The 16,774-nt window shown below is 46.1% G+C and overlaps 1 protein-coding gene across 4 annotated transcripts in view; it reads right to left on the bottom strand.

Moving 5' to 3' along the window:
* The window catches only part of agmo (alkylglycerol monooxygenase), a 72,435-nt gene that overhangs the window by 29,992 nt on the left and 25,669 nt on the right, over nt 1–16,774 (bottom strand). For 3 of the 4 annotated variants that reach the window (XR_013121606.1, XM_076976385.1, XM_076976382.1), the window contains one exon: nt 6,379–6,400. Coding sequence is in view for 3 of the 4 variants with exons in the window: in XM_076976385.1 (XP_076832500.1) it covers nt 6,379–6,400 (22 nt within the window). In the remaining variant the exon portion in view is untranslated. Of the gene's footprint in view, nt 1–6,378; nt 6,401–8,467; nt 10,145–16,774 lie in introns of those variants that run through there. The other variant, XM_076976383.1, reaches the window with a different exon arrangement.

The raw sequence follows: 16,774 nt of genomic DNA, 5'->3' as shown, positions 1-16,774 counted from the left end.
CAGTCAGACACAGGGCTCAAACAGAGTCACAGTCAGTCACAGACACAGTGCTCAGACACAGTCAGACACAGCATTCCCTCCCTCAGACTCTCCCTGCCCATGTCAGACACTCCCTGGTCGGAGCAGGAGACACACTGAACACTGTCACCGCTAACGCGATGGATGTCCTGTCTGCACAGAGGCCACAGCAGGCTCGGAGCTATGAATTATTCACAAGACCCTTCTGTTCCTTGCATATTTAATAAGAGCTTCTCCCATATATTTTGATCCATGCAGCTTAGATAACTTAGTGGTGGGTCAGATTGTCTTCATCAGTGTTTTTCTATTTTAAGAGCAGAGTAAGTATGCGAGACGGTGTCTGGCGTCTGGACACACAAGCTGGTCCCTCCTCACGATAGTGAGAGGTTTCACATCTGGAGGTATACAGTATAGTGCTCAAAAGATTTAAGACTTTTCATTCTAATTGTGATAATGTTTGGTGGTATCCAATATGTGGTTTATTATGTTGATAAAAAAAAATCCACAAAGTTTCAGCAGATACACCGCTGTATAAAAATTACACCCTGATAAATAGTTCAGTAGTCAGCACATGTGTCAGACTAATTCAGATATGTGATACTCTGCTGAATTCAAACTCAGTGTGAAGGGAGGGAATGAATAACGTTACCTCAGACAGACTATCACTTTAAAATGGCTCAAACTGAACAACAACAAAAAACACAAAGTGTGTGACCATGTATTCTTTTTTGACAGATTTGACAATACAAGTTTTTTTTGTTTTAGTGAGGGGACATTAAATCAAATGTAATTCAAATTCACACGAATGATTTATTAACCCAGTGTGTAATTCTGCAAAATGATATAACCGATGGACTCACAATTTGTTAGTGGTACACCTCTCCTAATCACCTCTCTGATCACTAATCACATCTCTGATTTTCCTGGGCTTCTTCCTAGTTGTGTTTATATAACCCCAGGACCTTAAGGGTTGTTATAACCCCAAGACTCTACCTTTTGTCCCAGTTAGTCGTGCACTTGTTTGATTTTCACTGTGTTTCTGAGCTGTTGTCCTATTCCGTGTTTGCTGTTTCTTCTATTTTTATCCACTGCCTGTATTTTCTGTTATTTGTTTATGTCTTGCCATCTGGAATTGTGTGCTGGTTTGTCTTTTTCCCTTTACTGTGTTTTGATCAGTTGGACTTTGAACTACCCTTTTGTGTTGGGAGTGAACTTCTTTCACCTGCACACAAGACCAAACCTTACAGGAGTCCAAACCTCACACGAGTCCAAACCTCACACGAGTCCAAACCTGTGTGAGGATGTTGTTATGCAGGAGGAACCTTCTCAGACCACAGCAATGCCTATTCAAACCTATTCAAACTTTGGTTATATTTCGCTTAACTAACCTCCCTGTTGGCCTCTTAACTCCTCCCAGAAAGTTCTCATCATCTCTGAACAGTAGAAAAGGGATTGTGGAAACGGAAATACAGTGGAGAGAGAATCACATTGGAGTATTACAGTGGAGGACCATGGTGGAGAGAGAACCACAGTGGAGAGAGAACCACAGTGGAGAACCGCAGTGGAGAGAGAACCACAGTGGAGAACCGCAGTGGAGAGAAAACCACAGTGGAGAACCGCAGTGGAGAGAGAACCACAGTGGAGAACCGCAGTGGAGAACCACAGTGGAGAGAGAACCACAGTGGAGAACCACAGTGGAGAGAGAACCACAGTGGAGAACCGCAGTGGAGAGAAAACCACAGTGGAGAACCGCAGTGGAGAGAGAACCACAGTGGAGAACCGCAGTGGCGAGAGAACCACAGTGGAGAACCGCAGTGGCGAGAGAACCACAGTGGAGAACCGCAGTGGAGAGAAAACCACAGTGGAGAGATAACCACAGTTGAGGACCATAGTGGAGAGATAACCACAGTGGAGAGATAACCACAGTGGAGAGAGAACCACAGTGGAGAACCACAGTGGAGAACTATAGTGGAGAACTATAGTGGAGAACTATAGTGGAGACAGAGCCACAGTGGAGAACCACAGTGGAGAGAGAACCACATTGGACCATAGTGGAGAGAACTTTGAACTCGTTTTTTTTAGAAATATTTTAGAAATGTTTTGACCACCTACATGAAGGAAGAACCAGTGAAGTATTACTAATGTCACAGGGTTCCCATTGTGCTGGAGATTAGATTCTACATCTGGTTAGAGTGAGGCTGCTGTCCTGGTGAGCTGCAGTAAACACAATCTATGTCCTTACAGTTACTGAGCTGAGATGATCCCAAATCCCTTGACTCCTTCATTGATCTCCCTGTTTGCACAGAGAATCTTCTTGAAGGATCATACACCACAGGTCCACACCATGCCAAGTTTCTGCTCGGGTTCTGTCCACCCCCTCTCTTCTCAAACTGGAAAGAATGTGGGTGGGCGGTGTTCACCTCCCTGCTGAGGAATGACTACATGGCTACATGATGGCCTCTGAATATAGCGTGTTCACTCTAGTCACATCCACCATGACTGTCCTGTCTGACCCACAGAGCTGGAGATTCTGCATCGAGGTCTTGTGCTGATGCAGTATGTTCTCGAAAAAAAAAAAAACATGCACATTTCAAACCTTTCATTTATCCGTTGAACTTCCACTGCGGGAAAAGGTCCATTGTGGTTCCAGCACTGATCAGCTCAGGAACAGCTGGGAATTTCATCACTCAGAAGGTGGTGGAGGGGAAGGAGATCTGCTTCACTCCGGTTTTACACAGCCCAAAGGTGCACGCGTTGCTGGGAGGGGACGTCTCTCCGAGCTGGTAACGTGACCCGTGGCCCGGGCCTACCACCCCTGCCTGCAGTGCCATTTTCAAGTAACAGATCAGGGATCCTGATGATCTTTAAACATAACCCGTATTTCCTGGGGCTCCCCTAATATAGCAGAGTGGATGGAAAAGTCAACCCCTGCTCCCACCACGATCGAAAGCCCCATCGCTCCATATTCCACTGACATAACAGAACAATCCCGTGAGCTGCGGGACTATCCCGCTGAACTCCGACCACACAGATCCTGTGATTGTTCCACTGCTACCGGTTGATGGTCCAATGGCTTTATATCTCTCTCGATATAAAAAACTCAGAGAAAAGCTACAGATGATAATATTTGATGGCAAAAATGTAGTTCAAATATACAAACATCAAAGAACAACCACACTAAGTATCACAATCAATAGTGCACTGGAAATGAGGGCAACAATACAAATAGCAAAATCAACTATTTGGGTCCACTGAGACCCAAACGTGAGACCCAAAGGTGTGACCCAAATGTGTGCTGGTTTTCCTTTTGCTTTTTGAACCTGGCACAGTTCATCACCGAGTTCCTCTTCTGTAGGAATAAAGACTAATAACGTAATAATGGTGTTCTTAGCAGTTTGAAAACAGCTTCAAAATATAGTGTGTCATGTCTGTAGTACATCATAGCATAGTCCAGAATGTCTAAACTGACTAAATGTCTTCAGGGGGAGACCTCTAAATCCACAAACATACCTCAAAGCCTCACAGACACTGGGAATTCAATCTATAACCAATAATGGAAGTGACAACTCCAGTCTGGCAGAGAAGAAGGTGAGAGGTGAGAGTATACCCACGTCATGCCCATGGGTCATGGATATTAGCCACGTAACTTAATTCCAACACATGTGATTCCTATATGGTGAACCTAACGTAGAGGTCAGTTCCCTTGCATTGACATTCTACAATTTCTACTGGCTGTTTCACTGGATCAGTGCCCACTGTATGTCAGCAAGTCAGAGTATTACACACACTGATCAATCATGACGCGGTAAAAGCCAACACAGACTGTCGGCCAAGCCACTTTCCACTAAACCCAAACTACAGATTTTTGGACAGGGCGCTTTCTACTAAGCCCCCAAAATACCGAGTGTTGACCAACCCACTTTCCACCAAACCCCAATGTCATAATGTTGGTCAAGGCTCTTGACAATACTCTGGTTGTCAGGACTAGCTGTGTAGAAGCCAGGCTCAATGTTAGGCATGGTGTGGAGTGCTATAGTTGTTTCATAACACATAAAAGATGCTAATTATAGATGTTAATTTAAATGTTACTTTTTAAGGTTCCCACATCAGGTGATTTGAAAATATATAAAAGACCTGTGCCTAAATGGTTTGGAGTAAAGTTGATTGCTAGGAAATATATTCAGTTTTCAGTAGTATTCTGACAATACTGACAGTAACTGACATCTGACATTACTGACAGTAATTGACATCTGACATTACTGATAATAACTGACATCTGACATTACTGATAGTAATTGACATCTGACTATAACTGACAACTCACACTAACTAACAGTAACTGACATTACTGACATCTCTTTCTCTGGCAACTGGTTGAAAATTGACAATCAGGTCGCAGTAATAAGCGTCTTGTCAAACCAAACGAGTGCAAATTTACTGGGGATTAAAAATCCAAAAGAAGGAAATGTATAGATTATAAAATAAGATTATGAGACCTCATAAAATAAGATTACGACAACCTAACTGTTGTTTCTGTAGTGCTTATACATATTCAGAGCAATGATGGAGTTTTAGTGAATGTATCAGTATTGTTACTATCAGTGTTTGACAGTGCCAAGTGAGAATAAGGGCTGGCCTTTCACTCACGTGCTTCTGGTTGTGAAGTTTAGATGTGAACTTGGTCTGCATGCTTTCCTAATATTTCTCATTTTATGGCAAATGAAATTTGTATTTAAATTAAATTTGTGTTTTTACATGCTTTTCTAATACTATAGTATAGTATACATAGTAGTTTTCTAATACTAATTACTTGTCTTTTCACTTGGGTTATTCAGTATGAGGTAACAGCAGTAAAGTCCACAGAAGTAATGAATAAACATTTCATTGTGTTAACGACACACACACACACACACACACACACACACACACACACACACACACACACACACAAATATGTACACAAACAGTTTACTCACCTGCTGATTCCTCAATGAAAACCACATCCTATTTCCAGGGTCATGGATTTATGCAGTGGTGTTAGCTTCATGCCTAGCGCAACACTCTGTTCATGGAGCACCATCACTGTCCCCACGAACACGTCTTTAACCATCACTGTCCCCACAAACACGTCTTTAACCATCACTGTCCCCACGAACACGTCTTTGACCATCACTGTCCCCACGAACACGTCTTTGACCATCACTGTCCTCACGAACACGTCTTTGACCATCACTGTCCCCACGAACACGTCTTTGACCATCACTGTCCCCACGAACACGTCTTTAACCATCACTGTCCCCACGAACACGTCTTTGACCATCACTGTCCTCACGAACACGTCTTTGACCATCACTGTCCCCACGAACACGTCTTTGACCATCACTGTCCCCACGAACACGTCTTTAACCATCACTGTCCCCACGAACACGTCTTTGACCATCACTGTCCCCACGAACACGTCTTTAACCATCACTGTCCCCACGAACACGTCTTTAACCATCACTGTCCTCACGAACACGTCTTTGACCATCACTGTCCCCACGAACACGTCTTTGGTGTGTGTGTGTGCTGCCTGAGAAGAGAGCTTTAGTGTCCAGATCATTCTGCTAGCTTTGAGCTGTGTTATCTGCTAGCAATCAGTCCTGGTGAATTGGATCACACCACACACACACACACACACACACACACACTTCCCCTTCCCATCTCTGCCCCTCGCTCACTCACACACACACACACGCACACACACACACACACACTCTCCTGTCTCCCGCTCCATGTCTCTACCCCTCACCCTCTGTCTGGGTCTTTTTCCTCCTGAACAGAACCCGTTCTATCACAGCACACTGTACTCGTCTGACCCCAGTATGCCCTCCGACGGGCCGACGCTCCTACACACTGACTACAGTGTGAGGAACCGCTCACATTCTCCTGCTTATCATCTGTGGAGAAATATAAACATATCTATCCAATACCTAGAAGAGGACCGTTCCTAACCATGACCAACTTGAATATACACTGCAAACGCCTTATATTTAAATCTTACATTTTTGTATAAACCTCGTTAAACTAGGCCTAATTAAATCTATACGGATATTGTTTGTGATGGTTTGATTTCCTGCCTAATGGATATGAGGCCCTTTATGTGAGGTGACTTTAGTGCTGCTGCAGGGTGCCTGTATCACAGTGTTATTGAGTGAGCGGCTGACTGAGGCCCAGTGTGGCGTCACAACATCAGATTAATAAAGCCAACTCTCCCCATCTGTCCACTGTACCAGCTCCAAGACCAGGCTCCCACTGGGCAATAAATTATAATAACAATATTCATAATAATTACTTTGTGTTTGACATCATCGTTTTTACCTTGGTGTTTTAGGAGGGTGCCCTTGCACAACCAATATAAAATTGTAAGACATTCACACACACACACACACACACACACACACACACACACACACACACACACACACAACACACACACACACACACACACACACACACAGAGAGAGAGAAAAAAGAAAAGAAAACATTTATAGTGGAGGTTTTCCTAAAAACAAACAAAAGAGCTTTTTATTAGTATTATTTTTTAAATATTCCAAATAATTTCCTCTAACATAAATGGAAAGTTTTTTAAAATGCATTTTAAATATGTGCTTCTGATACAATTTCTGATACAACACTGAAGATCACCTGGTTGTGCTCTGTTTGGCTTTCAGTGGGAGAACATATATAGATATATACATGTATAACAGAAATGTTTAACAAATCTGTATGTGGACATGTCTGTATGTGGACATGTCAGTATATAAACATATCTATATATGGACATATCTGTATGTGGACATGTCAGTATGTAGACATGTCTGTATGTGGACATATCAGTATGTGGACATGTCGGTATGTAGACATATCTGTATGTGTACATATCAGTATGTGGACATATCTGTATGTGGACATGTCGGTATGTGTACATATCAGTATGTGGACATATCTGTATGTGGACATGTCAGTATGTGGACATATCGGTATGTGGACATGTCTGTATGTGGACATATCGGTATGGGGACATGTCGGTATGTGGACATGTCGGTATGTGGACATATCTGTATGTGTACATATCGGTATGTGGACATGTCTGTATGTGGACATGTCGGTATGTGGACATATCGGTATGGGGACATGTCGGTATGTGGACATGTCGGTATGTGGACATATCTGTATGTGTACATATCGGTATGTGGACATGTCTGTATGTGGACATGTCGGTATGTGGACATATCGGTATGGGGACATGTCGGTATGTGGACATATCTGTATGTGTACATATCAGTATGTGGACATGTCTGTATGTGGACATGTCGGTATGTGGACATATCGGTATGGGGACATGTCGGTATGTGGACATGTCGGTATGTGGACATATCTGTATGTGTACATATCAGTATGTGGACATGTCTGTATGTGGACATGTCGGTATGTGGACATATCAGTATGTGGACATATCTGTATGTGGACATGTCAGTATGTGGACATATCGGTATGTGGACATGTCTGTATGTGGACATATCGGTATGGGGACATGTCGGTATGTGGACATGTCGGTATGTGGACATATCTGTATGTGTACATATCAGTATGTGGACATGTCTGTATGTGTACATATCAGTATGTGGACATGTCTGTATGTGGACATGTCGGTATGTGGACATGTCTGTATGTGGACATATCAGTATGTGGACATGTCGGTATGTAGACATATCTGTATGTGTACATATCAGTATGTGGACATATCTGTATGTGGACATGTCGGTATGTGTACATATCAGTATGTGGACATATCTGTATGTGGACATGTCAGTATGTGGACATATCGGTATGTGGACATGTCTGTATGTGGACATATCGGTATGGGGACATGTCGGTATGTGGACATGTCGGTATGTGGACATATCTGTATGTGTACATATCAGTATGTGGACATGTCTGTATGTGTACATATCAGTATGTGGACATGTCTGTATGTGGACATGTCGGTATGTGGACATGTCGGTATGTGGACATATCGGTATGGGGACATGTCGGTATGTGGACATATCTGTATGTGGACATGTCTGTATGTGGACATGTCTGTATGTGGACATATCGGTATGTGGACATGTCGGTATGTGGACATATCTGTATGTGTACATATCAGTATGTGTACATATCTGTATGTGTACATGTCTGTATGTGTACATATCTGTATGTGTACATGTCTGTATGTGGACATATCTGTATGTGGACATGTCTGTATGTGGACATATCTGTATGTGGACATGTCGGTATGTGGACATATCTGTATGTGTACATATCAGTATGTGTACATGTCTGTATGTGGACATATCTGTATGTGTACATGTCTGTATGTGGACATATCGGTATGTGTACATATCTGTATGTAGACATATCTGTATGTGTACATATCTGTATGTGTACATGTCTGTATGTGGACATATCTGTATGTGGACATATCTGTATGTGTACATGTCTGTATGTGTACATATCTGTATGTGTACATGTCTGTATGTGGACATATCTGTATGTGTACATATCTGTATGTGGACATATCAGTATGTGGACATGTCTGTATGTGTACATGTCTGTATGTGTACATATCTGTATGTGGACATATCTGTATGTGTACATATCTGTATGTGTACATGTCTGTATGTGGACATATCTGTATGTGTACATATCTGTATGTGTACATGTCTGTATGTGGACATATCTGTATGTGTACATATCTTTATGTGTACATGTCTGTATGTGGACATATCTGTATGTGTACATGTCTGTATGTGTACATGTCTGTATGTGTACATGTCTGTATGTGGACATATCTGTATGTGTAGATATCTGTATGTGGACATATCTGTATGTGTACATGTCTGTATGTGTACATGTCTGTATGTGGACATGTCTGTATGTGGAAATGTCTGTATGTGGACATGTCAGTATGTAGACATATCTGTATGTGGACATATCAGTATGTGGACATGTCGGTATGTGGACATGTCGGTATGTAGACATATCTGTATGTGTACATATCAGTATCTGGACATGTCTGTATGTGGACATGTCTGTATGTGGACATCTACAGTATCTACAGCTCCTGAAGATCCAGTGAATGTTTCACTTTTAGTGCCACCTTGTGGCATCCGACACAGTTGCAATTTTATCAAAAGGTTACAGTGTAAGCAGGCTAGAGAAACATCAAACAAATCACCTTTGGCCACTATTATTAAAAAATATATAAACTTGAAAATAATTATTATGATGAGAACAATATCAGACCTGCACAAGAGCTACCAACACCCAGCAAGACTGCAGTTTTCTTTGGACGACAAAGTCATTTCCACATTCTCCTCCCATCTTGAATGAAAATGTGACATCATTAGTAGAGCCAGAATTTGAATGTGCTAGGAAAAAAATGTTGTCTTCACTGTTTTAATTTTACAGCATTATATTAGTATTATATTATACAACAGCCCATTTGTTGAATAACATATGGTATAATTGCTTCAATGTATTTCCCCAACAGCTAGTTAGCTAGCACTCATATTCTGTTAAGGCTGGCAGACAGTCACTGCATATTTAAGGCTGTATTCTCAAGACCAAAATTGTGTGCATTCAAATTTTTCCATAAATTCAGGATTTGTGATCATTGAACTACTCCACAAACAGATGAGTCTTCAGTCTGATGCTCGGGCAGCCAGTACATTCCACCGTCTCGGGTTCGGGACCTTTTGAGAACCGTCCTTCACATTCCGTGGTATTCAAAATCTTCCAATTATTTGCTGCGGAGGCCATTAAAATCTCAATATTATACAATTTTGGGTTTGGCTCCAATTTTTATTTATTGATGTTTTCTTTTTTTGTACATAGGAGTGCATGCAGTGAGCAGTCAAAGAGCTAAATAAAGGGCGGACAGGGTGGAGGGCAGGGATGTAGCTCGGTGGTGGGCAGTGATGTAGCTCGGTGGTGGGCAGGTTTGTTGGTACTGTGCTTCCGTTCAGTGGCTCTTCTTCTGCTCAGAGTGCTTCGTGAAGATCTGTGCAGCCCAGTAGAGCACAGATAGACCAGCGAACACCTGGACAGGAGAGGCTGCACGTCACCACGGCCACAATAACGCAACTTGAAGGATCCCACAATACACTCCCACCCATCATTATGTCTGCAGTAAAGCAGGGGATGCTGGATAAACAGTGAGACACACAATGAAAATGAACGGAAGGATGCCAAATCTGTTAATTTTACATAAAACCTCAAAATTTCGGACTTGTCTGTGGGGCCTAGCCATGTAGACATAGTTACTGCTTACACACATAATCTATCAAAAACAGCGTTCCAATCTCACGCAAAAGGAGGCCACTGAGGGGGGGAAAAACAGCACAAAAGGTTAAACGCAATGCCAAAGAATATCCCATGATGCACTGCTATGTGTCAGAGGGTTAACAGCGCCGGTCACCAAAGGATCGGAGCCAAGACGTCCTGCCAAAAGTGTCCCGGGTGGAACTGCTGCTCCTCCCTTGTGTTCAAGACCATAAACTGCATCCGCGTTCTTAAGTCAGGCCAAAAGCCAGGCCTGTCCGTCACGGGCGCTGCCTCGCGGAAAGGAAAACTCCACTTTCCTCAAGAGCTGTACAGCTGTTTCCCTCAGAGAGCACGAATCAGAGACAGAGCGCCAGGAATGACCCCTGACCCCGCTCTACCCACATCTCCCTGCAGGGTGGGGCTTACTATGATTACAGAAAAAAAATCACCTCAGACTTTGATTGCAAAAAATGTTTTAACATGTAGTCAACATATAAAGCAGGTTGTGATTTTAAAAAATGTGGACGTGCTTTTAATGGCCGAGCATCTCTGTCATGTCGGTATTGACGCTTTCATGAGCATGGCCTGAAGATAATAACCAAATCTGGAAACTCACTTTTCAAGTGGTCAGCTTAAAGAAGAAGACGGAGAAAATGTCTATTAGACAGATAAGGAGTCCCTACAACTCATGTTACGTTTGTACAAATTTGCATACGATATGCAGACTGTAGTGGACTTACATTTGCACATTTGGCAGACGCTCTTACTCGGATTTCCCAATTTCAACCACATGTTGCATTCTGCTGTATCATTCGCTAGTGCTTAGAGAGGCACCTGGAACTGGTGAACAGGAACACCAGTGTGAGACTGTGCTGCTGAACCTGGATACCTGGAGGGTTAATCTGGGCCAGAGTGTTCAGAGAGGGGAGGGTTAACCTGGGCCAGAGTGTTCAGAGAGAGGAGGGTTAACCTGGGTCAGAGTGTTCAGAGAGGGGAGGGTTAACCTGGGCCTGAGTGTTCAGAGAGGGGAGGGTTAACCTGGGCCTGAGTGTTTAGAGAGGGGAGGGTTAACCTGGGTCAGAGTGTTCAGAGAGGGGAGGGTTAACCTGGGCCAGAGTGTTCAGAGAGGGGAGGGTTAACCTGGGTCAGAGTGTTCAGAGACGGGAGGGTTAACCTGGGCCAGAGTGTTCAGAGACGGGAGGGTTAACCTGGGTCAGAGTGTTCAGAGAGGGGAGGGTTAACCTGGGTCAGAGTGTTCAGAGAGGGGAGGGTTAATCTGGGTCAGAGTGTTCAGAGAGGGGAGGGTTAACCTGGGTCAGAGTGTTCAGAGAGGGGAGGATTAACCTGGGCCAGAGTGTTCAGAGAAGGGAGGGTTAACCTGGGTCAGTGTTCAGAGAGGGGAGGGTTAACCTGGGTCAGAGTGTTCAGAGAGGGGAGGGTTAACCTGGGCCTGACTGTTTAGAGAGGGGAGGGTTAACCTGGGCCAGAGTGTTCAGAGAGGGGAGGGTTAACCTGGGTCAGAGTGTTCAGAGAGGGGAGGGTTAACCTGGGCCAGAGTGTTCAGAGAGGGGAGGGTTAACCTGGGCCAGAGTGTTCAGAGAGGGGAGGGTTAACCTGGGTCAGTGTTCAGAGAGGGGAGGGTTAACCTGGGCCAGAGTGTTCAGAGAGGGGAGGGTTAACCTGGGTCAGAGTGTTCAGAGACGGGAGGGTTAACCTGGGCCAGAGTGTTCAGAGACGGGAGGGTTAACCTGGGTCAGAGTGTTCAGAGACGGGAGGGTTAACCTGGGTCAGAGTGTTCAGAGAGGGGAGGATTAACCTGGGCCAGAGTGTTCAGAGAGGGGAGGGTTAACCTGGGTCAGAGTGTTCAGAGAGGGGAGGGTTAACCTGGGTCAGAGTGTTCAGAGAGGGGAGGGTTAACTTGGGTCAGAGTGTTCAGAGAGGGGAGGGTTAACCTGGGCCTGAGTGTTCAGAGAGGGGAGGGTTAACCTGGGTCAGAGTGTTCAGAGAGGGGAGGGTTAACCTGGGTCAGAGTGTTCAGAGAGGGGAGGGTTAACCTGGGCCAGAGTGTTCAGAGAGGGGAGGGTTAACCTGGGTCAGAGTGTTCAGAGAGGGGAGGGTTAACCTGGGCCAGAGTGTTCAGAGAGGGGAGGGTTAACCTGGGTCAGAGTGTTCAGAGACGGGAGGGTTAATCTGGGCCAGAGTGTTCAGAGACGGGAGGGTTAACCTGGGTCAGAGTGTTCAGAGAGGGGAGGGTTAACCTGGGTCAGAGTGTTCAGAGAGGGGAGGGTTAACCTGGGTCAGAGTGTTCAGAGACGGGAGGGTTAACCTGGGCCAGAGTGTTCAGAGACGGGAGGGTTAACCTGGGTCAGAGTGTTCAGAGAGGGGAGGGTTAATCTGGGTCAGAGTGTTCAGAGAGGGGAGGGTTAACCTGGGTCAGAGTGTTCAGAGAGGGGAGGGTTAACCTGGGCCAGAGTGTTCAGAGAAGGGAGGGTTAATCTGGGCCAGAGTGTTCAGAGAGGGGAGGGTTAACCTGGGTCAGAGTGTTCAGAGAGGGGAGGGTTAACCTGGGCCTGAGTGTTTAGAGAGGGGAGGGTTAACCTGGGTCAGAGTATTCAGAGAGGGGAGGGTTAACCTGGGTCAGAGTGTTCAGAGAGGGGAGGGTTAACCTGGGCCAGAGTGTTCAGAGAGGGGAGGGTTAACCTGGGTCAGTGTTCAGAGAGGGGAGGGTTAACCTGGGTCAGAGTGTTCAGAGAGGGGAGGGTTAACCTGGGTCAGTGTTCAGAGAGGGGAGGGTTAACCTGGGCCAGAGTGTTCAGAGAGGGGAGGGTTAACCTGGGTCAGAGTGTTCAGAGACGGGAGGGTTAACCTGGGCCAGAGTGTTCAGAGACGGGAGGGTTAACCTGGGTCAGAGTGTTCAGAGAGGGGAGGGTTAACCTGGGTCAGAGTGTTCAGAGACGGGAGGGTTAACCTGGGTCAGAGTGTTCAGAGAGGGGAGGATTAACCTGGGCCAGAGTGTTCAGAGAGGGGAGGGTTAACCTGGGTCAGAGTGTTCAGAGAGGGGAGGGTTAACCTGGGTCAGAGTGTTCAGAGAGGGGAGGGTTAACTTGGGTCAGAGTGTTCAGAGAGGGGAGGGTTAACCTGGGCCTGAGTGTTCAGAGAGGGGAGGGTTAACCTGGGTCAGAGTGTTCAGAGAGGGGAGGGTTAACCTGGGTCAGAGTGTTCAGAGAGGGGAGGGTTAACCTGGGCCAGAGTGTTCAGAGAGGGGAGGGTTAACCTGGGTCAGAGTGTTCAGAGAGGGGAGGGTTAACCTGGGCCAGAGTGTTCAGAGAGGGGAGGGTTAACCTGGGTCAGAGTGTTCAGAGACGGGAGGGTTAATCTGGGCCAGAGTGTTCAGAGACGGGAGGGTTAACCTGGGTCAGAGTGTTCAGAGACGGGAGGGTTAACCTGGGTCAGAGTGTTCAGAGAGGGGAGGGTTAACCTGGGTCAGAGTGTTCAGAGAGGGGAGGGTTAACCTGGGTCAGAGTGTTCAGAGAGGGGAGGGTTAACCTGGGCCAGAGTGTTCAGAGAGGGGAGGGTTAACCTGGGTCAGAGTGTTCAGAGAGGGGAGGGTTAACCTGGGCCTGAGTGTTCAGAGAGGGGAGGGTTAACCTGGGTCAGAGTGTTCAGTTTGGACTGACATGACAATAGCACTGAAGGTGCTGTCAGCTTTGTGATGTATGACTCGAACGGGAGTCTCCATATTTTACTGTCCTTATGCAATGGCAGCATGCAAGAAATACACACTGTTCAAAGACTACCAGACACACACACACACACACACACATACACACACACACACACACACACACACACACACACACACACACACACACACACACACACACACACACACACACACACACACACACACACACTGCGGAATGTATTCTCATTATATCCTTAAACAAAAATAGGCAAATATAAATGTCCTTATTCACATCATACAAAATGGTAATGAAGCATAAAATATATATATTTATATATTTGATCAGTGAACATCCCATCTCCTCACAGCACGAGTTCACAATCGAGCGTCTGAGTGCACATCTGGGTACAGATGCAGAAGGCCAACACAGCTCTCGTTGGTCACGAGGTGTTCTGACCTCAGAAGCAGTGCAGGCCCAGAGCCTACAGCGCCACGTCTCTGGGAAGACACACGGCGCAGAGCTGCTGATAGCTCATACAGTTCTGCGTGGGCTCATTCAGCCCGTAGGCCTGGCCAAACACCAACAACGTCTTTACAGTCCGAGTAGGCCCGCTGTGTCCGGGTGAACGTGAGGGGCAGCACTCGCAGCTGGACACACACCGCAGAGGTCCACGCCAGTCAGGACCACGCTGTCCCGCCGTGCCGCCACAGCGGGACGGATCAGGGCCGAGACACCCGGCAGAGCTGTGCTCCACGACGACGGAGAGAACGGAGGAGGAGGAGGAGGTGCACAGGAGGGTCTCCGCGGAAACCACTTCAGTGGGATTCCGGAGAGACGGCCGAAGATGGATGGTTCCCATGGGGACTGAGGAGGGCCCTACAGAACTCCGCCTAGCAACCCCAAACCTGTGGTCCGAGTACCCTGAAGTGTATGCGTGCGCATGCACACGCGTACACACACACACACACACACACACGCACGCACGCACACACACGCACGCACGCACACGCACGCACGCACACGCACACACACACACGCATGCACGCGTACACACACACACAGACACGCACGCACGCACGTGCACACACACACACACACACACACACACACACAGACATGTACACACACACACATACACACACACACACTCACACACTCACACATACACACACACACTCACACACGCACACACACGCACACACACGCACACGCATGCACACACGCACACGCATGCACACACGTACACTCACACACACACACACACACACACACACACACACACACACACACACACACACTCCCAGAACTAAAGTGGGATTTGCTCTGAATCTCCACAATTCATGCGATCTCACATATGAATATGAATTGCAAATTCATATGAACGAGAGCAGATTCTACACAGCACTGAACAAAATTATGAGCCCACTCCAAAGTTTCATCTCTACAAGCTCGGCCACCATTCCAGTGTGTGTTAAACTCCAACACAGGCAACACCTCCTGCTACTGAATGAAACACTGAAGGCCTGAACAGGTGAGCAGCTGAACTGAATCTTGTTTACTGCGCAGTGTGACGGTAGCAGAGGTCTACATGCTCAGACCTATACCACCCAATACTGAGCTCTCCATTAGTACTGTGCTGCTTAAAATGAACATGGACCTGCTTTCTTTCATTATTCAAGGTCTGAAACCACATCTGTTTTTATTTTGACCAGTTTTGACAACTCAATGTCTGAGCAAATAAGTGACAATATTTTTATGCGGAGTTGGGCAGAAATATGACCCGGTCCGTAGTAAAAAAAAAAAAATTCTAACACAATCCTATAAATAGTACAACTAGAGTTTAATGAATTCATTAAGTGCTGAATTCAGCTTTTGGCAGAAGGAGCAGTGTGAGAACGAAGAAGCAGGGGCCGCAGACAGACCGGGCCGCCTCTGAGCAACACCACTTGTGCACTGGGTCACCTCCATAATATTGACTTAACCTTTTCCTTTAGAATGCAGGGCAGCTCTTTGTAGCAGCACAATTACAGCCCCTCCCCCGTCAGACGTGAGGTGCACAAATATTATGTTTGACTGGCAAAAAAGCCGAAGATGGAAAGAGCAGCGGAAATATCACGTGACTGCTTCCCTAATCTCTATGGCAACATTCCCAGCGCAATACACATGTCCATCTGCACTCAAAAGTTCATCAGTCTGCCTCAGGACCATGACGTTCAGACGTGTGTCTCAGGACCGTGACGTTCAGATGTGTGTCTTAGGACCGTAACATTCAGACGTGTGTCTCAGGACCGTCACGTTCAGACATGTGTCTCAGGACCGTAACGTGCAGACGTGTGTCTCAGGACCATAACGTTCAGACGTGTGTCTTAGGGCCATAACATTCAGACGTGTCTCAGGACTGTCACGTTCAGACATGTGTCTCAGGACCGTAACGTGCAGACGTGTGTCTCAGGACCATAACGTACAGACGTGTGTCTCAGGACCATAACGTACAGACATGTGTCTCAGGACCGTAACATACAGATGCATGTCTCAGGACCGTAACATTCAGACATGTGTCTCAGGACCGTAACGTACAGACGCATGTCTCAGGACCGTAACGTTCATATGTGTGTCTCAGGACCGTAACGTTCAGACTCTTCTGTGCATGTCACTGGGAGTCAAAATCTGGGCTGTTGTTAATTTACTACCGTCCCGTGAGGCGACGGCTTGTCTCAGCT

Source organism: Brachyhypopomus gauderio, chromosome 16 (genome assembly GCF_052324685.1).
Source record: "Brachyhypopomus gauderio isolate BG-103 chromosome 16, BGAUD_0.2, whole genome shotgun sequence".
Lineage (NCBI taxonomy): Eukaryota > Metazoa > Chordata > Actinopteri > Gymnotiformes > Hypopomidae > Brachyhypopomus > Brachyhypopomus gauderio.
Note: the sequence above shows the minus strand (reverse complement) of the source record. Positions and strands in the feature narration are given on the sequence as shown.